General features: G+C 36.8%; 1 protein-coding gene across 2 annotated transcripts in view; it reads right to left on the bottom strand.

Annotated features, from left to right (window-relative positions):
• Positions 1 to 5,073, bottom strand: part of LOC149215105 (serine/threonine-protein kinase GRIK1-like) — a 132,096-nt gene extending 127,023 nt beyond the window's left edge. The window contains exon 1 of one of the 2 annotated variants that reach the window (XM_089392518.1): positions 4,588 to 5,069. In XM_089392518.1, the coding sequence (XP_089248644.1) occupies positions 4,588 to 4,875 (288 nt within the window). In that variant the 5' untranslated portion in view covers positions 4,876 to 5,069. Of the gene's footprint in view, positions 1 to 4,587 lie in introns of both variants that reach the window. The other variant, XM_089392519.1, reaches the window with a different exon arrangement.
• Positions 5,074 to 24,244: the final 19,171 nt, after the last annotated feature.

Consider the following 24,244-nt stretch of genomic DNA (forward strand, 5'->3'; position numbering starts at 1 on the left):
TGTCTCTCTCCATCATCCTCGTCTAACTCATCGAAACTAGGAATCCTATCATTGTTGAGAATGGTGGTGTTAGACACATCCCATGCTCTTGAAAGACCTCGAAGTGTAATGAGAGTGAACTCCCTATCAACAATAACTTCTCCAATAGATAGTAGGTCATTCTTGATTTGTGTTATTCTCATAAAGTAGGAATAGATAGACTCCCCTTTATCCATCTTGATGTCCTTCAACTTGTTCTTGAGAAAGAGGATTTGATTTGCATTGGTTACTTTGAACATCCCAACCAGCTTATCATACATCTCCTTAGATGTTCCCAGATCAGAAATATAGGCAACCAAATGCTTTTGAATGGAGTCTATGATAATTCTTTTAGCTTTGACCTCACCTTTCTTGTACTTTGTCTTTGCAGCAGCAAGAGCATTTGAAAGAGGCTCCACCACTCTTCCCTATACATAGTCCATGGCATCATGTTCTTCCGAAGTCAAATCCAAAGTCATCTTCCATGCATGATAGTCAGATTTGTCCTTGAGCTTATCCTCATATTTGAAGTAAGATGTAGGAGCCATTAATACTTGACCAATAAATTTTTCTTGGTGATTGCTTTCTCTCTCTTGCTTGGGCCTTGTCTGCACCTGGGCTCTAATACCATGTTAAATTTTGTTAACAATGGTATGTTCTATGCTTAGAACAATTACTTCAATGTTCCTTTAGCAACCCAATGACAATTTCCAATTTATATTTCCAATAGCAATCACATTAACCATAAATCACATTGACATTTACTTTAGATAGAACATGAATAACAAAATGCAAAAGACATTCCAAGACAAGAGAACACCAAATTTGGAGGATGCCAAGGAAAAAAACCCAATGTGGGGAAACCCTTTGATCAATTCTTCTTATTATTATATCAAATGTTCAGCAGAGAGACAAAGTACAAAAAGTCAGAGTAGACTTGCCAAATCATAATCAAAACAACTCTGTCAAATATGCAATCAAACTCAACCCTAACCAAAAAGTCAAAGATAAATCAAATATGGTCAACGCAACAGTCAAACTTGGTCAATGCACCCCTAGTCAACGCTGGTCAAACCTGCAATAGAAACCTGAAATTTTGACCTACAATTCATCCTCCTTGCCACACGTGTGAGAGAAAATAGTTTCCCAATAATTGTACGACCCAATCAGATGAGGAGAGAGAAGAATATGTGAATGATGATGATGCCAAATGAAGAGGTCACTTGTATTTATACAAGTCGTTGACGGTGAAGTGACATATCTCCTGGGCTTCATGAGCCTACATGATGATGTGGCTAACCTGAACAAATTGCACATGTGTGGGCATAAATTCAAAAACACACTTCTACTTGTTCAAATTAGATGATCTTTAGATCAATTTTGGTCCTCTCGAAAAGAGGAATTCAATGCAATTATCATCTCCATCAAATGAGTTGTATAAAGTGGAATTTGGCCCTAGTTGCCAATTTTAACAAGCACACTTTCTTATGGCGATTTGGTCAAATCTTGATCATTAGGGTGCACATACTATACATTGGGATTCCTCAAGTAATGGATCACATTAATGATACAAAACCCTAAGAGGCCTCACACTCTATTTAACCTCTTTCATATGAGTCTTTTGGCTATGTGCATATCAAACTTGTGACAATGTGACTTTTAGATATTTGAATTTGGTCTTTAGATAGTAGCTATTTCGATTCTCTTTTCTACATTTAGAAGGTTCCCATCACCCCTTTTATTAAATATCTTATAGAAATTATGTTTTACCAAAGCTACCTTTGATAATAACTTTTGAGCCTCCATGTAATAAACTATGGTAATCCTAAGTTAGGGAAGTCCACTTGAGTTGGAGAAAATCCAATATAAAGTTTGGGAGAAGGTCATTGTGGTGACATTGGATAACCTCTCCAAGATTCCCATGGGCTACCAGTGCTCTTTTGGACTTTATATTTGAAATGTTGGTTTGTGAGGCAACCCAACCAACTTCAAATCCCACATCTGACATGTTTGCCTCTTGTGGACCAAATGAGGCTGGCAAGGCACCAACAATCTCACTCTCACTTGAGTGCTTAAGGGTAGGACAATATGAAACAAACATTTAGACCAAGGATCTAACTCAACTAGTCATCGCTAATGTTTGCTAAGCATTTGGTTAGTTCTATGCTAGCAAGTGGTTGGTTCAAATCCCCCTAGGTAAGGCACGCAACTCTAAGTGAATGGGGCTTTACTAAGGATGCCATCCACAAATGTGGGGAAGCATCCCATGGCTTTTCTCGTGAGATTTTCCTTGGAAAACAAAATCAACTGATTAAGTATTGTGACTCTATCTAATTGTAAGATAAACAATTCTTGGGTTTACCCTCATGGTATATAATTTATCATAAAACCTAAGTCACCTGACACAATGACATGGGACATGGAACACATGGAAATACAATTGTTTGAAACGAGACACGACGACCTAAAAACCAAAACATGGAGGATACATTATATGTGTGTAACAAATATAGGCAAAGATTCAAATTTTTTATAATTTAAAAATTAAAACATTTACATGATGATACAAATTCAATCATACAACTAGTACTACATTAATGATGATAAAATGAAAAACACACAAGAAACTAGAAGTTAGAACCATAAACTGCAATTTTCTCATTAATTCATCAAAATTAGCATATATTACATGGATACTCAGTCACGTCTACTGCAAGTGAGAATGTCAATGGCAAATATCACTAGTCCTCCATCTCATCATCGTCAAAACCAACATCGCTACCTCTACTCTCTCCTACATCCTCTTCTTTTATATCCAATCCAATCTCTGCATTTGTAGGTGTGGAGGAAGACCCCACAAGAGGATCACCCTTAACTCATAAGTAGGTGCTCTTAAATTGACTATGTCAAAAAATACATGTCCAAAGAGCATTCCCTCCTCCCTTTAACTTGGTCTCAGGCAACTGATATCTTGTAACATACTTCCACAATGGATACCTTTGCTCTTGAACCTGCTAACTTGCTAAAACAGTGTTTTCTCGAGCATTTGAAGTTGTTGTTGTAGCCCCACTTCCAACAGATGGAACACTAGCAGACCCTAACAAAAATGGAGGGGGGACAACATCAGTGGGAGTATTTCTCCCTTTTCTTTGCCCTTTTCCAGCTGCCCTTGATGATTGAGCCCAGATTTCTATGAAATGAAGAAATCTTGAAGACAGGTGGAGCAGATCCACTTACCCAGCACTTAGAATCCCTTCCAACAACGCATAATAAACCTTAGCTGTGCTCCAAAAACTCTTAAACCTCCAGCCTATGAGTGAAATGAGATTGAATGAGGGGAAAAGTGTGATTTTATGGGATACGGGCCACTTCTGTGCAGGACATGTGTGTCTGTTTTTTGGGACACATTGAGGGCATCCTCGAGTATCCATGTCCAACACATGAAATAAGTAACGCAGGCCATTTTGACGTGTCCAGTTACATAGGATAGAACAGAGAAAGATTATTGAAAACCAACTACATCACCATCAACATGTATTTGTTATTCACACTGATAAACATTAATTAGCTATGAAGGTGTAGCATAAAGCAATCATTGACCAGGCTGGCAAGAGTTCAAACTTCAAACCTTAAGACGGTTATATATTCCTTAATTTCAAGAAAGGCATAACTGAAGGTGCTAGTTCAAAACAAGGCGAAGACTTCTCTTACCATTACTAAGGACATTTATTTGCAGGAAATCTTCAGTATTGAGCATATTATGTCTACGACATAACTGTGCGTCTGATCACGGCACTCCCATAAAAATCAAAATAATGCTGAAAAAACATCAAATAAGAGGAACCCTCTAACCAGAAAATTATTCTAAAAAAATATGTGCCAAGTAAAATAAACTTGAAACACAAAAGGAAGAAAGGGTAGAAATGTTGCAGAAAGAGGAAGGAGGGTTAAAACTCTTTTTATTCCCAAGTGATTTTGAGCCTTTTGGGAAGGGTGACTCGGACCGTGCCCGACCCAGCAGGACCAATATGAGTGAATACATAATTCGACAGACCATGAATCCATAAGTACATCGTGATTAAAAAATCTGTGAAAATTCAAAAATAGGAGAATAGGGATTGAATTATCTTTATTAACAGATGATTTGGATCTTATTGGTTGAAGTGATTTGGAGAGAAACTAAGCCCACTAATGCTGGTATAGGCAAGATCATAATTAGATGGACCTTGGAAGTAGATCCTGCGTCACCAAGGAGCAAAAACTTAAATCAGTTTTCCCCTGTTTCAAATGCTCCACTCGAACGTCCAGTAGGAAAGTGGCCGGTGCAGGCCTCCAAAGTCACTGTAGAACATCGGTCTCTAATAGGCAAGTAGTTAGGTTTGAATCCCAGGCTTTCCGGTTTCAAATCAAGGAAAAGAGGGAAAAATCCCAGTGAGGCGGTGGATGACCCATCCAAACACAAAGTTTCCAACCACCCAATAAACTCGTGAACAAAATTGAAATTCTTTCATATGCAAGCCATGTAAAAAACTATGAAAACACTGGAAAAAAAAAAAAACAAAAACCTACCTCTGATCTAAGAATATGGTGGGTCTCTTTGACGGGAATATTTCTGGAAGAAGATCCATCGAAATCCGCACCTGATGGCTTCGAAGTTTCCCTGGCTTCGTCCAAAGCGACAGCGAATCTGTGGCCATATTCATATTGGGCTTGCTTCATAGTCTCAGCTTCTTCCTGTGTGCACCTGAGTAAATGTTCTTGAGATCGATTATTGCCATAAAATGCAAGGGGGTCAGGTTTTGGGTCCTCCTGCTTCTTCTTTCTCATGAATCCAAAGCAGCTGCAGCACCAACCCATTGCTTCTTCCAACCAAAGAAGCACTCGCAGATTGTGATAATCATCCAAGCATGTTCGGAAGAAGAGTGTAACACCAGAAGATTGCGCACCTGAAATATAAATAGCACGAATGTAGCTCCTCGCATTTTAATTTGATTTGCTTAGGAGGTAATGGAAATTTATACGAGTATTAGAGGATATGGGGCAGCAACACTCGCTTTGTGACGATGAATTGTGACTCGTTTGTATATTAAAAATTTATTTTATAAAATGATTCAGCAGATTTCATGATTAAGACCGTGTATTTTGGGATGTTATATGTTCGAATGATGTGAGTCGAATATATGTATATATTCAAAAGAAGTCAACGAGGGTATCGCTTTATATTCATTAATTTATTTAAATTATTATTTTAGAGAAAGATTTCGGCGTAAATCACATGAAGAGTCATTTGTCGACCCGTTTCGAACCAACCTGTGTGATTCATCGTCAGGACAAGATGAAGAAAACAGATCTAGCTTAGCATGCTATATAGACCGAGTAGAGCCTCCAACGGCTAGTTTGACCCAACCGCTAATATTGACCAAAGGACCAGGATCAAATCCAATAAATAATAAAAAGTTAAAGGTCAAATTACTAATAAAAGAAAATTAGATGCAATGGACCGTTTCTAAGAACGGACTAAGGGAGAATAACTAAGTAAACTATTAAAATAACAGATTAAATAAATAAAAACCCGAACTAAAAATAGTAAAAATAAAACAAATACACAAACACAAAAGTAAAAATAAATAAAATAAAAGATAAATCAAACAAAAATAAACCACGAGAATAAAAATAAATAGATAAAATAAAACGCACAAAAAATAAAAATCAAGTGATAATAAACTAAATAATTATTAAAAATTAATAATAAAATAATAAAAATAACTAACTAAATAAAAATACTAATAGAACAACGAAAAAATGAGATAAACTCTATTAAAAAATGAGATAAACTCTATTATTAAATTATTATTCTAGTTTAATGGTATACTTCAAATTAATTTTTTATAATCATGTTAATTTAAATTATTATTATTTTAGTTTACTTGAAATTATTATTTTTATAATCATTATTCTAGTTTAATGGTATACTTCAAATTAATTCTTTTATAATCATGTTAATTTAAATTATTATTATTTTAGTTTACTTGAAATTATTATTTTTATAATCATTATTCTAGTTTAATGGTATACTTCAAATTAAATCATGTTAATTTAAATTATTATTATTTTAGTTTACTTGAAATTATTATTTTTATAATCATGTTGATAGGGGTGTTTGAGAGAAGTATCAGATTTCAAAGTTTTTTAAATTATAAATAGTATATCTATCTTTAAAATTTAATGAAAGGGAATATTCTTTTTAATTTTTTTTATAATTATGTCAGTTGGTGTGTTGGTATTTTGGGTTGGTATTTTGGGTATTAGATTTTAAAGTTATATATATATATATATATATATTCAAAATTTAAATATATTAAGTTATTTGTGTTTTATAAATGGATATTTGTGGGTTTATGAGGTGTAGAATAGATGGTGATGAGGTGTATTATTAAGTCATTCTATGGTGTGAAGGTCATCAATTTGAAATTCTATGAGCAAAAATCCAAGTGTAGGCTGGTGTGGCCTAAATGAGGTGCCATCCACTGTTATTTTGACAGCTTAAATGCCCCTAGGTTTCTCAAACCGCAAGCCAAGCCTAATGTAATCTTTGATGAGCTCTAAACACTTGACGATAATAGTGATGGTTCCCTCGCCCACCAAGTTTTTGGAAGAAAACGCATACAGAGCAGTATCTTCATGCCAGTTCCCACCATTTCCCGGCTCAAAAGATGGGTGTTCTCAATACCCTTGCTACTTGGGCCCTAAGGACCTCGAATAAGAAGAGTTTTGAGAAAGAAAAATCCCATCTCCTTGATGTCTTTGTTGAGAATGGTTATAGTAGATACTTGGGTCAGAAGGCTTTCCTTAAAGCCGCCAAGAATTCTCTAACTAAAAGGGAACCAAAGGAACAGATTCCAGGTGTCCATCTTCCGTTTGTTTAGGGGACCACTGATAAGATTGCAAAGATTCTCAAGATGCATAGTGTCCCTGTGACCCTTAGGCCCCTTAACACCATTCGTTTGTCCCTTAGATTAGTAAAGGATCCTATCGACCCCAAAGATATGAAAGAGGTATATATTATGCCCTGCTCCTGTGGGACCCCCTATATTGGTGAGACCGATCGCTCCATTAATCAAAGGATTAGTGAGCACGCAGCTGACCTTAAGCATAGAAGAGCTAAGTCTTCCGCTTTAGCTGAACATGTAGAAAAAACCAATCATCATGTTTGCATTGAGGAGGCTAGTGTTATTGCTAAGGTTTCGCACTTCCATCATCGGAAATTTAGGGAAGCTCTTGAGATTGAAAAGAGGCCGAGCAATCTCAATAGAGAGGATGGCTGGAAAATCAGTAGGTGTTGGATCCCAGCACTCTCTTCTTAGTCGTTTTTTCTGCCCCCTCCTCGTTTTTTGGCTCTTATTATTTATTATATATATATATATATATATATATAACTGTATATTATTTTCTCGTCACTTATTTTTATTTATTATTATTATTATTATTTTATCTTTTTATGTTTTTAATTAATATTATTTTTTCTCGTTTTATATATATATATATATATTTTATTTATTTATTATTTTATTTTTATTATTTTTTTCGTTATCGATCTATTATTTATTTATTTTTATCATTTAGGTTTTTTAAGTTAACTTAAATGTATTTTCTCGTTCTAATTTATTTATTAATTCTAACTAACTTTCATCTTAACAGCCCATTAATATATTTATTTATTTATATACATTTAATTTAGACTTATATTATAAGGAAAGGTCCATTATATAACTACTTTCCTTTTGATTACTAAATAACTTATAGTTTTAATTATTAAATAATACCTTTTAACTAACTATTAATACCAATTATAATTAATTTATATATTAATATATTTATTTATTTATATATATATATATATATATATTACACCTAATATAACTAATTTCTTTGAAAATTTTGGCCATGGTCCTAAAGTCAATATTAGTCGTTGGTCAAGTTAACCGTTGGTGGCTCTGCTCTAACTATTTAACATGCTAAGCTGGATCTGTTTCTTCAACTTGTCTTGATGATGAATCACACTGGTTGGTTCGAAACGCCTCGACAAATGGTTTCTCATGTGATTTTTGCCAAAAAAATCTCTAGTAAACTTAGTATGGATCACAAAACCTCAACTCTATAAAAAAAAAAATATATTTGTAATTATTTACATTATTAGAATATTATTTTAGTTATATAACAAATTTTTAGTTTAAGTATGGGGGATTTTCGCAGTGCATTATATTAGATATCATTTTTGGGATTCAACTGCGTTAAGTAAGTCATTCAAAGTATGACCATTTCCATGAGAGGTAGTCGTAAAGTGACTAATTTCTCATGATTTTTGAATAGTTCACTTAGCACTCATTGCATCGGGTGATGCTCACAGGGGTGAAGAAGTGGGATTGAAACTAGTGAAATGTGGAGAACGAATCACATAGCATCAATCATCACTTCCGGGGCTTGCACCCGGTAACCAGGACTTCCCAGGAGGTCACCCATCCCAGAACTCCTCTGGCTCAAGCGCGCTTAACTGTGGAGTTTTTCCCCACAATCAAGCCCACTTAGCTTGCTACCCCATTTGCAAAACCTTAGCAAGTATTGTGCCTCATGAACCATTCAGGTAGAGATCCCTTGACTCTTTTTGAATTTAAGTATGGGGGATTTTCGCAGTGCATTATATTAGATATCATTTTTGGGATTCAACTGCGTTAAGTAAGTCATTCAAAGTATGACCATTTCCATGAGAGGTAGTCGTAAAGTGACTAATTTCTCATGATTTTTGAATAGTTCACTTAGCACTCATTGCATCGGGTGATGCTCACAGGGGTGAAGAAGTGGGATTGAAACTAGTGAAATGTGGAGAACGAATCACATAGCATCAATCATCACTTCCGGGGCTTGCACCCGGTAACCAGGACTTCCCAGGAGGTCACCCATCCCAGAACTCCTCTGGCTCAAGCGCGCTTAACTGTGGAGTTTTTCCCCACAATCAAGCCCACTTAGCTTGCTACCCCATTTGCAAAACCTTAGCAAGTATTGTGCCTCATGAACCATTCAGGTAGAGATCCCTTGACTCTTTTTGAATTTAAGTATGGGGGATTTTCGCAGTGCATTATATTAGATATCATTTTTGGGATTCAACTGCGTTAAGTAAGTCATTCAAAGTATGACCATTTCCATGAGAGGTAGTCGTAAAGTGACTAATTTCTCATGATTTTTGAATAGTTCACTTAGCACTCATTGCATCGGGTGATGCTCACAGGGGTGAAGAAGTGGGATTGAAACTAGTGAAATGTGGAGAACGAATCACATAGCATCAATCATCACTTCCGGGGCTTGCACCCGGTAACCAGGACTTCCCAGGAGGTCACCCATCCCAGAACTCCTCTGGCTCAAGCGCGCTTAACTGTGGAGTTTTTCCCCACAATCAAGCCCACTTAGCTTGCTACCCCATTTGCAAAACCTTAGCAAGTATTGTGCCTCATGAACCATTCAGGTAGAGATCCCTTGACTCTTTTTGAATTTAAGTATGGGGGATTTTCGCAGTGCATTATATTAGATATCATTTTTGGGATTCAACTGCGTTAAGTAAGTCATTCAAAGTATGACCATTTCCATGAGAGGTAGTCGTAAAGTGACTAATTTCTCATGATTTTTGAATAGTTCACTTAGCACTCATTGCATCGGGTGATGCTCACAGGGGTGAAGAAGTGGGATTGAAACTAGTGAAATGTGGAGAACGAATCACATAGCATCAATCATCACTTCCGGGGCTTGCACCCGGTAACCAGGACTTCCCAGGAGGTCACCCATCCCAGAACTCCTCTGGCTCAAGCGCGCTTAACTGTGGAGTTTTTCCCCACAATCAAGCCCACTTAGCTTGCTACCCCATTTGCAAAACCTTAGCAAGTATTGTGCCTCATGAACCATTCAGGTAGAGATCCCTTGACTCTTTTTGAATTTAAGTATGGGGGATTTTCGCAGTGCATTATATTAGATATCATTTTTGGGATTCAACTGCGTTAAGTAAGTCATTCAAAGTATGACCATTTCCATGAGAGGTAGTCGTAAAGTGACTAATTTCTCATGATTTTTGAATAGTTCACTTAGCACTCATTGCATCGGGTGATGCTCACAGGGGTGAAGAAGTGGGATTGAAACTAGTGAAATGTGGAGAACGAATCACATAGCATCAATCATCACTTCCGGGGCTTGCACCCGGTAACCAGGACTTCCCAGGAGGTAGCAAGCTAAGTGGGCTTGATTGTGGGGAAAAACTCCACAGTTAAGCGCGCTTGAGCCAGAGGAGTTCTGGGATGGGTGACCTCCTGGGAAGTCCTGGTTACCGGGTGCAAGCCCCGGAAGTGATGATTGATGCTATGTGATTCGTTCTCCACATTTCACTAGTTTCAATCCCACTTCTTCACCCCTGTGAGCATCACCCGATGCAATGAGTGCTAAGTGAACTATTCAAAAATCATGAGAAATTAGTCACTTTACGACTACCTCTCATGGAAATGGTCATACTTTGAATGACTTACTTAACGCAGTTGAATCCCAAAAATGATATCTAATATAATGCACTGCGAAAATCCCCATACTTAAATTCAAAAAGAGTCAAGGGATCTCTACCTGAATGGTTCATGAGGCACAATACTTGCTAAGGTTTTGCAAATGGGGTAGCAAGCTAAGTGGGCTTGATTGTGGGGAAAAACTCCACAGTTAAGCGCGCTTGAGCCAGAGGAGTTCTGGGATGGGTGACCTCCTGGGAAGTCCTGGTTACCGGGTGCAAGCCCCGGAAGTGATGATTGATGCTATGTGATTCGTTCTCCACATTTCACTAGTTTCAATCCCACTTCTTCACCCCTGTGAGCATCACCCGATGCAATGAGTGCTAAGTGAACTATTCAAAAATCATGAGAAATTAGTCACTTTACGACTACCTCTCATGGAAATGGTCATACTTTGAATGACTTACTTAACGCAGTTGAATCCCAAAAATGATATCTAATATAATGCACTGCGAAAATCCCCATACTTAAATTCAAAAAGAGTCAAGGGATCTCTACCTGAATGGTTCATGAGGCACAATACTTGCTAAGGTTTTGCAAATGGGGTAGCAAGCTAAGTGGGCTTGATTGTGGGGAAAAACTCCACAGTTAAGCGCGCTTGAGCCAGAGGAGTTCTGGGATGGGTGACCTCCTGGGAAGTCCTGGTTACCGGGTGCAAGCCCCGGAAGTGATGATTGATGCTATGTGATTCGTTCTCCACATTTCACTAGTTTCAATCCCACTTCTTCACCCCTGTGAGCATCACCCGATGCAATGAGTGCTAAGTGAACTATTCAAAAATCATGAGAAATTAGTCACTTTACGACTACCTCTCATGGAAATGGTCATACTTTGAATGACTTACTTAACGCAGTTGAATCCCAAAAATGATATCTAATATAATGCACTGCGAAAATCCCCCATACTTAAATTCAAAAAGAGTCAAGGGATCTCTACCTGAATGGTTCATGAGGCACAATACTTGCTAAGGTTTTGCAAATGGGGTAGCAAGCTAAGTGGGCTTGATTGTGGGGAAAAACTCCACAGTTAAGCGCGCTTGAGCCAGAGGAGTTCTGGGATGGGTGACCTCCTGGGAAGTCCTGGTTACCGGGTGCAAGCCCCGGAAGTGATGATTGATGCTATGTGATTCGTTCTCCACATTTCACTAGTTTCAATCCCACTTCTTCACCCCTGTGAGCATCACCCGATGCAATGAGTGCTAAGTGAACTATTCAAAAATCATGAGAAATTAGTCACTTTACGACTACCTCTCATGGAAATGGTCATACTTTGAATGACTTACTTAACGCAGTTGAATCCCAAAAATGATATCTAATATAATGCACTGCGAAAATCCCCCATACTTAAATTCAAAAAGAGTCAAGGGATCTCTACCTGAATGGTTCATGAGGCACAATACTTGCTAAGGTTTTGCAAATGGGGTAGCAAGCTAAGTGGGCTTGATTGTGGGGAAAAACTCCACAGTTAAGCGCGCTTGAGCCAGAGGAGTTCTGGGATGGGTGACCTCCTGGGAAGTCCTGGTTACCGGGTGCAAGCCCCGGAAGTGATGATTGATGCTATGTGATTCGTTCTCCACATTTCACTAGTTTCAATCCCACTTCTTCACCCCTGTGAGCATCACCCGATGCAATGAGTGCTAAGTGAACTATTCAAAAATCATGAGAAATTAGTCACTTTACGACTACCTCTCATGGAAATGGTCATACTTTGAATGACTTACTTAACGCAGTTGAATCCCAAAAATGATATCTAAATTTTTAGTTCTAAAATAGAAATTAATAGAAATTTGTAATTAGTTACATTATTAAAATATTATTTTAGTTAATAGCTGTTTTTAATTTTAAAATTTAAATTTTTAGCAATTTTGTTATTAAAATTATTTTTATTATTTACATTGATATCTTAAATCTATTAACATTTATTGACTATTTAATTTATATAATTAAACTAATATATTATAAATATAAATATAATTAAAAAATAAATTGTTATAAATTTGGAATCAATCAAATATATTTAAAATTCAGTCCCTTTAATATATATATATATATAAATTTAAAATATTATTTATTTCCAAATTCAAAAATGAATCCTGCAATCTTATTAGACCTCATCAATGTCATTCTTTGAAAATTAAATTACTTGATCACCAAACTATATATGATTAGTATCTTTCAGGAGTGTCTTTCTCATGATTAAGATTTTAAGTAATAATATTTTATATATGATTAGTATTTTTCATTATTTTAAGTAATAATATTTTATATATGATTAGTATTTTTCATTTGTGTCTTTCTCCATTATTAAGGTTTTAAGTAATAATGTTTTTTTCTCAATGGTAAACTTTAGAGTTAGCTTCCTTGGGTAATATTGCCCATAAGTGATTTTAAATACTTCTTACGTTTGGTTTTGCTTTAACAGTTCATTTCATTCGACATGATTAGCATTTTTCTTCATGATTAGGATTTTAAATAATAATATATTTTGTTAATGGCAACTTGATTGGGTGGTATTGCCTTTAAGTAGTTTTAAATAATTATTGCGTGTGTTTGAGCTTGAAGAGTTGGTCTCATTCAATCAAGAAAGTTGGGTGTACTTTACCATTATGAATGAAAGAGATGTATTGTCCCAATGAAATATATGGTTTATGATGGTGAATGAGATGATATTTAATATGAAATATTAAAATGATAATATATAAAATAATCTCAATGCAAGTTTTTTTAATAATTTAAAACTTATAAAATATTAAATATTATGAAATTTAATTAAATATAAGACACTGATTTGTGGTTATGTTTTAGGGAGGATGGAAGACAAGGGTTTTAGTTGTAGGGTTATGGGATTTGTTGTTTCGAGTTATTTTAGTGTTGTTATTTATTGTAGATTCACCTCCCTTGTTTTAATCTAACCAAGCAACTAAGTAAAGAAGATGATATAGTGGATTATTCTTAGGATTTTTTAGAAGGCACTCAAGGTTGGTTGTCCCCACCAAGGGTCCTCCCCTACTACCCAACTCCTCCTCGTTGGACGTTCAGACTCACTTATCTTGTCAATCCACTCAATGCGCAATGACAACTCCCCTTACGCACCCACACCCTACATCCTCGTCGACCCCTATCTCCATTGACATCCCTTTGATGGTAGGTGTGCCTTTCAATACATTCTCCCTCGTCTACCACATATGCACCCTCCCTCCTCTTAGCAACATGATCTCAACCCCTTAGATTTACCTTGTCTACTTTTACATAGATTTACCTAGCATAGTTCTACTTGCTTTTTCTTTAATTTCTTCATCGATTTTTACCCCCTATCACTCTCAGGATCCCAACATTCCCAATTTCCTTAGTTTTATTCTGACACCCGAGATGTTAAGCGGCTAAGGAAACTCCCTAGACCCCCCAACCGAATCCAATTGGCAGTGAGTCACAAAAATAATAATTGAACATACATTAAACAAAAGGTAGGAGAGCCCAATTTAGTCTTCGGGAGTGACATTCATCTCAACAACCTATAAAAAATGGAAGACTTCGCAGTTGTAGAAAGGTTTGCAAGCAAAAGAATGTCCATGGTTGTCCTTTGCAAGTGGATAGAGACAAACTTTCACCCCCTCCTTAGTTGTTCACCCCATTGTCTGATTTTGGCCAAGTGATCGATGGGGTGGATCACAAATTCAACGAAGGATGCAAGAAGAATATTTTGAGGTCACTATTAAAGGGGTTCATAAGCACTGCATGCAAAAAAAAATGGTGTATAAGCTTTGAAGTTTTCTCTAAGAAATTGTCTATTGATTTGGGTCCAGCTACCAAGGTTACTTTAATTTCATGGTTTGTGGACATTTTTAAAGAAATAGGGAATACTTTGGGGTTTTTTTATTAAGTTGGCTTCTCTTATCAACAAATACGATACATGGGGATGGCCAAAATCCTCGGTGGGCTTAAACTCAACTTCATGGTTGTTGGATTCAATCTCCATCAACTCAAGGGACTTGGTGCATCATAAAAATCTAGCCTTACAAAGGGACTTTTTTTCCAATGTAGTCATTGTCACAAACACGACCACTTAGACAAGCATTGCCCTCTAGGAAATTTACAAAAAAAGGGCTTCGAAATGATGTTTTTATCCATCTCTCTACTTCATTTCCTGCCACAGGCTCAACCTTCATTCCACCCATTCTAGTCTCCCAGACAACAGACCCTAACACTATTGTGGCAGGTAACTTGGAAGACTCTCATCGCAAGGAATCATCGAGTGTTCCCTTTGCACAACAAGAGGAGGTGCCAACTCCATTTCCAATCTATTCAGGGCTTCTTACCCCCCCCCCCCTCTCTTTCTTTTATTCCATTTATTTCAATAAATCCTTCCCTATGTGTTGCTCCTTCCCCTCCCAATATCTCCCCCTTTACACCAACCCCCTTGGATATATTATCCTCCCTTCCATCTCTTTCTCCGTCGTTGTCTCTCCTATTTTTCCCTTTGGACCTCCCATCCCCTAACTTCTTAACTTCTTCCCATTAGCAAATGTCTCCATGCTCCCTAAGGCAACTTTCATAACTTCCTTTCTATTCTCTTCCTCTCCTTACAACCTTTGCTTCCTCTCTAAGTCCTTAAATCACCTGTATAATGACCCTTTTGAGAATTTTCTCCAAGATCTGGGCTCAGGTTTCGACTTCTTGGAGATGGAGGATCAGAAGCCACTTAAGAGAGGTTGTAGATCACTCCTCTCCCTAGCACAACAACATGTGAACTCTTAAATCAAATATGGAAAACAAAGGTCAATCCTTAAGGAACTTAAAGTAACAACCCCCATCTCATTTCCAAATGATTTTATTATCTTTAAACTATAGGCCTTGGCCAATCCCTATAATAAATTGGGCCTCAAAGGACTGGTTGAAGTGAACCATCCCCGTATTATCTTTCTTCAAGAAACGATGGTGGGTGGAGCTAAGGCAAAACCCTTTTTAAGAAATAACCTAACCCTTTTGGACTTCATATCTCAGGACGCTTTTGGACGCTCGAGGGGTCTCATAATAGGATGGAACACTCTTTACATTTGAAACAACTCAACTTGGACCTTTCGCTCCGGACTGACCCTTGGATTTACTCTGCCAACCTTGATAAATATTTATTCTTGTTAAAATTTCTAGAAGCAAACTATGTAGATGGAAAAGATTAATCATCTACACAACTTCCTTCTAAAAATTTTGACAATATGAATAACTATTGAAATCTCCACTCTCAAATATTTCTTGGGCTATAATATCTATGGACCATATTCTAACAAGAATTCTTATTGGGAGAGTGCCTTCAATTTACATCTAGTTGCTCTGTAAACACTATCCTTGATGTTGATTTAAATTTTACTCTAGGAGAATAAAAAATATAGGGTCCTTCGGCCACTCTAGATCCCCTCTTAAATTTCCTTGTATAATATCTCGATGGTGTTGCTCTCATTGATCTCATCCCCCAAAATCTGTAACCAACCTACAAAAACAATCACACGGGTTAGGCCAAAGTTTCAAAACACCTAGAACAATTATTGATTGCAAAAAATATGATAGATCAAAACCTCAATATGCACCAATGAGTTTCTATTGCCAGTGCTTTAGATCATAACTTTATCCTCCTTGAGATAACTTCCCCCCCCCCCCCTCACCTCCCAATCCTTTCAAGCTAGATCGTTACCGATTCAATTATCCCTCCTTGCTTGCTACCATTAAATAGGTCAAGTGCCCCTATGCACCTAACTCCCCTGAACCCCCTTCGATCCAATTTCAAAGGAATCTTAAATCTTCTAAATCAATAATCCTAAATTAGGATAATAAAAAAATGTGCCAAAGACACCCAAGCTCTAGTCGATATAGAAGAAACCCTTAAATTTGTTATTGACCAAAACTTCATTGGTCTTGGGACAATAAACCATTGAGAACAAATAAAATCCCTCGAAACTCAAAGAAGGAAAATCCTTCTTGGTAGACAAAAAGAGTGTTGTATGAAGAGTAGAGCCCTCTAGCTATAGTCTAGTAATGAAAATACATTTTTTTCCACGGGATAGCAAACCATCAAAAAAATATAAACACCATATGGGAGATGAAAATACTAGGTGGTTGAAAAATCTCATTCTTCTATTATATATCCTAAGATGGGTGCACACATTTCAAGGAAATTTTCCATCGAGGGCAAAGAAATACAATATATAATATTATGAAGGTTGCTAGATTGTTCCCTAGGTCCTTTAATCAAGAAGAAAATAACATCCTAATGGTTGAAGTCACCGAACTTGAGCTAGAATGGGTGTTGCATAACTTTCAAAAAGGGAAGAGCCTAGGATTGGATGGTCTCCCCATAGAATTATATTTGGAATATTTTGACTTCATGGGAGAGAACGTGCTAAGAGTGGATGAATACTCGTGTACATTAGGGCAGATCCCAACTCCTTTTAATACCACATTTGTAGCTTTGATCCCAAAAGTAAATCATCCAATCTCTTTTGAGTATTTTTGGCCATATCCTTGTACAACTCCATCTACAAAATCAGCTAAGAAATCATTACAAACTACTTGAAAGAAATATCTCCCCTGTGCAATTTCAGTTCCTCACAAGCACACAAAAGTTCCTGGCAAGCACAGAAAAGTTCCTGGCAAGCACAGAAAAGTTCCTAGCAAGCACGCAAAAGTGTTAAAAAGTTTTATGCATAAAGTATATCTCTCTATAGATTTTAATAGGGTAAGTTGGTTATATATCAAACTCCTTCTCATCCATATAGGGTTTCCACTCTTTTGCCAGCTAGGTACTAAATCGTATCAACACCTCCTTCTTTACACTTAAGATTAAAAAAAAGTGGCCTCCCCATTATTGAACGTGGAGTGTGATCTCTACCACTGGCATCCTTTATAACACTGTGCTTTGTTTTAGTGGTGAAAGGCCTAAGGAGGCTCCTTGGAGACGCAAAAAATAGAACCATCTTCAAATACACTTTCATCTCCAGAAATTGCACTTTTACTAACTTACTTTTTGTGGATGATATCCTTATCCTCTTTGATGGAAAAATAGAGCATATTTATCACCTGGAGATCCTTCTTGACACTTTTACAAAGGCTACTTCCATGCTTATAAACTCGAAAAAATCCTCACAATATAGTTGGGGTTTGATGGTAGTCACAAAACAACATATTAGAACTCTCTTCTCTACCCTAGTGAAGGAAATATCACATGGTCTAAAATACTTGGGTTTTATGCTCAAGCCAAACAATTATCTAAAAGTAGATTTGCAGTGGCTCTTAGAAAAGATTGAGAAATGAATTCGAGTCTGGTGCAATAAGTGGCTATATAAGGTTGGAAGACTCATTCTCTACAAATTTGTCATAGAGGTCATCTCGATTTACTAGGCCTCTCTAACCTGGATACCAGCTGGAATATTGCATAAAACCAATTAGCTATCTTATCGATTTTTATTGTGTGGATAGGAAGGAAAAAACATTATTTTATCTTATAGCTTGGCATAATATAGCCATTACTAAATCTCTAGGGGGTGGGGTCTAAAAAGCCTTCATATGTTCTCTAAAACCCTTGCACTAAAAGGGGTTTGGAAGCTTATACAAGGTGCAAGCATATGGGCTCAAGTCACATATCAAAAATACATAATAATACTAATAAAATCCCTCTTATTTAGTGGATCCACTCTTAGGAAGCGAATTAGTCGTGGTTCAATTATATGGAAATTCATCATTAAAGCTTTTCCCTTCACTAGAAACTCTCTCAATTGGAAAGTTGGTAATGGATCCTAGATACAAATAGGACTTGACCCCTGGATTTGGTGTCAATGAGGACGTTGATATGAATTGGATTATTATCCTATTTGTCATCCATCTTGATGTTTTCATGGTGAAAATAGTGGAGGAATCCATGCATAGGACCATTTTTACCAGTGGTCCGAATCTGGAAATTTTTGGGTCAAAAAATTGAGGTGTCAATTTGAGGCTTGAAATTAACATGATTTGTGGTATTAACCTTAATATGCACCTATATTACATAATATACACATCAACCCCTTTCCAGTGGCACAAAAAACACCTTAATTGGAGCTCGTATGAGAAAGTTATGCCTACTGATAATTGACTTATCAAAATTGACCACCATAATTTGAGAAGATGCCACATTAGCCCCTGTTATTCATAGAAAAGGGTTTATCCACGTGATCACGATGAAGAAGACTCTAAAAGAGTTAATATTATAACTATAGTTAAGAGTTGAAGGAGTCAAACCTAACCACTAGTAACCTAATGGGCTCTATTATAACTGAGTCACAGAGAGAAAAAAAGTTTCCATTCCATTCGAGCACATTTTGTTCCATAAATGAGCAAAGTAGTTGAGAGTGGATAGGGAGAGAGGAATCAAAGAGGGTTTGTGCATTGCAGCACCCCATAGGTCTCACTTCTTTATATTTCCATCCTTTTCCATTCAACGAAAGAGAGAGCAAAAGAGCCTCACCTTCCAGATGGGTTTTGTCCCTAAAGGGTTTCCTATGTCATATCTTGTATTATTATGGTTTGTGAGCGATTATTCTATTTGTTCTCTATTTTTTGAATAATTATAATTTGCATGCACATGTAATAAACAATAATTAACAGGGCCATAAATCTAAAGAAAAATAAACCCTCATAGTATAGATTTCATATTTTCTAATACAATTTAGTAGATATGCTATGATGATCTATCCACTTGAATATCCATGATTCCTTATGGATCATATTAGTATAAGAGCAAGTTTCTTTGGGTATATTATGGGGAGTTGCAGGGTATTCAAATTAGTTAAGCTGAAAGTCACAAAACCCCAATCATGGGCAAGGAATCTATGAATAACCCTCAAGATCTTGTAGAGGAGAGGTTTGTGAGGTTGGAAGCACAATTCAAATGCATAAACCGTAATGTGAACCTCCTCATGGTGGCTTTGACCAATAAGCTTGGCCCATTCACAAAATATGGAGGTTCAAATGTGTTGGTTAGATCAAAGAGGAAATTGACAGATTGAGAAGAACTAGACAGGAAATCTAAGATAGAACCCAAAAATAATCTACCTAGTTCGAGTGTCATGAACCATTAATAGACCTTATTCAAAATGGAAGCAAAGGTCAACATCAAATTGTATCAAGACGATATTGATGCTTTGAAGTTAATTCACCGGGTGCAGCAATTAGAGGTTTATTTTAGTGTTCATCAAATAGAGGAATAACATAAGATTTTGTTTGCTCGACTAAAATTAGAGGGCCATACTTTGAGTTGGTGGGGAAGCCACATGAAGACCTTGAAGTTGGAGGGAGATCTTCAGTGACTAAGTGGGAGGATTTCAAAACCTTCACAAAGCCAGAATTATACCCCATCAGGTATGTAGAGGACCACACTAGAGTGTATAGGAGCACAACACATAATTTAGGAAGATGGCCATAATTATGGGTATTTCCCAAAGATCCGTGGCATACTTCTCAAGTACTTGTCTTTTTACACAACCATCTGCGGAATAAATGTTGAAAAATGTGTAACTAGGTTCGATCATCATGAATATGAAATGCACTTTTGATTATTATATATTGTAAAATGAAAGAAAAATTGCTGCTATTATTATTGGAGCATGGGTTTCATGCTCAAGGTATTTTATTTTATAGGTGAAGCACCCATTTAGTGCTTTTTGGGTTTGTCCTAGGTGAAGAAGTCAAATGAGTCATTATTATAAGTTGAAGACCCCATCGGGCACATTGTAACTTGTAAAGAAAATTAGTTTTATCATTAAAAGTGTCAAAATGCCCTTCAAGACCAAGTCAACATGGTAGTTAGAAAGTCAGCCTAATTTGAGGAGTTACATCGACCTTGAGAAGCCTATATAAAGGATGAAACTCAATCTCCTTGGAACACATTGATCACTCACTCATTCAAGCAAAGGAGGAAGAAGAAAAAGGCAATGAAAAAGGAAGAGGATGAAGAAAAAATTGTCTTTGGTCTATTTCTCTCTCACACGTGTGGAGGAAGGTTAAGGTGTATGCTGTTGGTCTAGGGTTTTTCCTCTACATGTTTGATCTTGAAGAAGGAAGAGAAAGAAGTATGGCAGAGGCGACAATAAGCCATCCTCAAACTCTAGAAAGAAGAGAAAGCCAAGCGAAGGTCTAAGTAAGCTTGAGAGGCTAGAATAATCTCACACGTGTGGCAACAACTACTACAGGGAGGGCCAAAAATTTCAGACCTGCAGTAGATGCCAAAATTCTATAGCCAAGGATCAAAGTTGTGCTACTGGAAGAGATTTGATTGGGTTTGACTTGGACAAAGGAAGCACATCATCCAGAAGGATTAGACTTGGTCTTAGAGAGTATTGATCTTCGTCTAGAGGTCTTGGAATTCGTCAATTGAAGAATCTATGAGAAGAGAAGATATTTGCGATTTTTCCTCTCAAGTGGAGAGATTTTGGCCCTAGATTGTAGCCTATATTATGTGTTCTTATTCTTCTTATTTTGATAGCTACTTGATGATATACAAACATAATAATAAATAAATAAGCTAATAAGTAAGAAAATGTAAAAACACATCACAAGCAATTATCAAGAAAAGGGAAATCACTCTAATCATCACCCTATAGACTTATCAACAAGAAAGAGATGACATTCAAGCCCAGATTGGTGGACAAGGCTTGTGCACATGCATAATACCCAAGGAATATAAGGCAGATGAATGGACAATCAAGTGGGTCAAAATAGAAACAACACTTGGAAGCTTATAAGGAGGGGAAGAAGAAGTGAAAAGGGGGAAAGACAAATACCACAACAAATCAATGCAAAGATCCCAACAAGCACTCAACCACTTTAACATTTACAATCATACAAAGGAGAGGTGTTTGAAGTTGCATCTAGAGATCATCCCGGAGAACTAAAAGAAGGATACTAAGAATAAGAATCTCATGGCCAGAGTTTCGAGTAATCAAGTGAAAAATATTTTGGACATGGATGAGAAGATTATTTGTACATCAATGTAGAAGGGGGTGAATATGAGTAGCCTTTAAGAATAGGAAGAGAAAAGAATGGCTAGACTTTTCCATATAAAGATATAGGTCAAGAAGACAAAAAATGATCCTTTATTCGACTTAGGATCATAGGAGAATCTCATTGCAATAGAGTTTGTCAACAATTTGGTATTAGAATTTCGTGATCTTCCAAGCCCATATCCATTGGGATGGGTAAACAAAAAAAAACTGCAAAATTGCATATGCTTTTAATGTTGGTTTTATTGATGAAGTAGAATTATATGTAATTTCCTTTGACGTACATGGAGTGGTGTTAGAAAGACCCTATATGTACATGTGAGATGTAATCTTCATGTGGAGAGCCAATCTGTACTACCTCAATGAGTATAGAGAGTCCTTCACCATTAATGCGCATAAGGGCAAGTCCAAAATTTCACTAGTAAGTGTCAACCAATCTAGGAAACCAATTGGTTCTAGCAAGAAGTATGTTTCGCTATTTTTTAGAGAGACTCAATGTGTAGAAGAGTTAGTGAGAGAAAAGGCATCCCTAGAGGGGTGTACTAAGGAACATAAACAACAATTAAAAGAGTTTCTACAAGCATACAAGGGTGTGTTTCAGGAGCCTAAATAGATACGTCCCAAGAAGGAAGTCGAGCATGAGCTCCAATTGTTGTCGAACTCTTTGTTTCCAAACATTGGGTTGTATAGGTAGTGCATTATAGAACCAAGTGAGGTGAAGAAATAGTTGTAGGACTTAAAGTCAAGATATCACCAAATTTGTGTCAAAGAAGAGGATACCTATAAGATTGTTTTCAAAACTAGACAAGGTTTGTATGAGTGGTTAGTTATGTCATTTGGCTTGCGCAATGCACTAGCTACACTTATGAGGTTAATGGATATATCACACCCTTTTATATATTCATTTGTTATTTTCTATCTAGATGATATACTGGTATACAATACTACCTAAGAGGAGCACATATCACATTTCACACAGGTGCTAGAGACATTAAAGAAGCACCAACTGCAAGAAAATATCAAGAAGTGTGAGTTTGCAAACTAGTCTTTGGTGTATATGGGGTATGTGATAGGTGGAGGAGAGTTGAAGATAATTAAGATGGAGGCTATTGTGAAGTGGAAAATTCCTACCAAAGTTTCTAACATAAAGAGTTTTGTTTAGCAATGTAGTACCTAAGGAAATGCATAGCCTCATTTCCGACAGTAATAGCACCCCTCCACACCATAATAACGATGGAAATATTTTTTAGTGGGAAAGAGTCAATAGAGGTCCTTTGAGGAGTTAAAAAATAATATTAGTAAAGCAATGATTCTAACATCACCAAAATGCAACAACCCTTCGAAGTGGGGACAAATGTGAGTGGGTATGTTATGTGAGTAGTCTTGGTAAAGGGAGGAAGGCATTTATGTTAGCATTCTGAAGTTTTTCATGGGGTGATTCTCAACTACCCTACCTACAACAAGGATCTCTATGCCTTGGTACAATGTGTGAATAAGTGGAAACACTATTTGATGGGAAAGGAGACAATAATCCACATAGATCACCATCCACTATAATACCTGTGAGCCCAAAGTAAGTTATAATAGATTAGGCATTACAAGTGGATCAAGTTTCTACAACAATTTCATTTAGTAATCAAGTACAAGAAGGGAAACACAAATAAGTTGTTCGACATGTTGTCAAGGCTTCCCAAATAAACGATCATAACTTTGGGAAGTCTAATACACATAGATCCTTTCACCCATGATGCATACAGAGAAGCATGTACAGAGGATGATGACTTCAAGTAGGTGTTTCAATAGTTGGAGATCTAGAGTCATGTGCATGATGGTGAAGAAACAGTTGAGTACCATCTCCATAATGGGTTACTCTATAGGTTAGATAAGTTATATGCTCCTAAAGGTGAGCACTATTGTTGATTAGAGAGACTCACACCTCCAATGTTGCAATACACTTTGGTGTAGGGAAGATCATGACCAACTTGCAAAGGTATGCATACTTGCCCACGATGTAAGAAGAGGTAGGTAGGTTCATAAGAGGATGTGTGCTTTGTTGTACTAGAAAGCCTAGTAACAGGCAATAAGGTCTATATCATCGTTTTCCTATATCCTCTTATCCTTGGGAAAGCATTTCCATGGACTTTGTGGGAGGTTTACCAACAACTAGGAAGGGACACGACTACTTGTTCATGGTAGTTTATAGGAAATGCGTTTCCTAATTCCCTGTAAAAAGACCATAAACAAGAAAGAAACCATGAACTTGTTCTTTGGATAGATCTAGGTGCATTTTGGGATATCAAGCAACATCGTTTTAGACCAGAACACGAGATTTCTCAACACATTTTGGACTACATTGTATGAGAAGATGGACATGAAGTTGAAGAGGTTGACAACATTCCATCCACATATAGATGGCTAAACATAATTAGTCAACAAGAGTTTAGTGCAACACTTGAGAGCTTATAATCATAAGCATTTGAAGACTTGGGATGAAAATATGGTGTATATACACCACTCTTGAAACATAGTAGTCCATGATTCTACTGTTAAGCCCCCATTTGAAAATTGTTTTGGATATTTTCTACATTCACCTTTGGATATTGCACATGGG

This window comes from Pinus tabuliformis, chromosome 1_1 (assembly GCF_031772625.1).
Source record: "Pinus tabuliformis cultivar Carrire ecotype Pingquan chromosome 1_1, CPIR1, whole genome shotgun sequence".
Lineage (NCBI taxonomy): Eukaryota > Viridiplantae > Streptophyta > Pinopsida > Pinales > Pinaceae > Pinus > Pinus tabuliformis.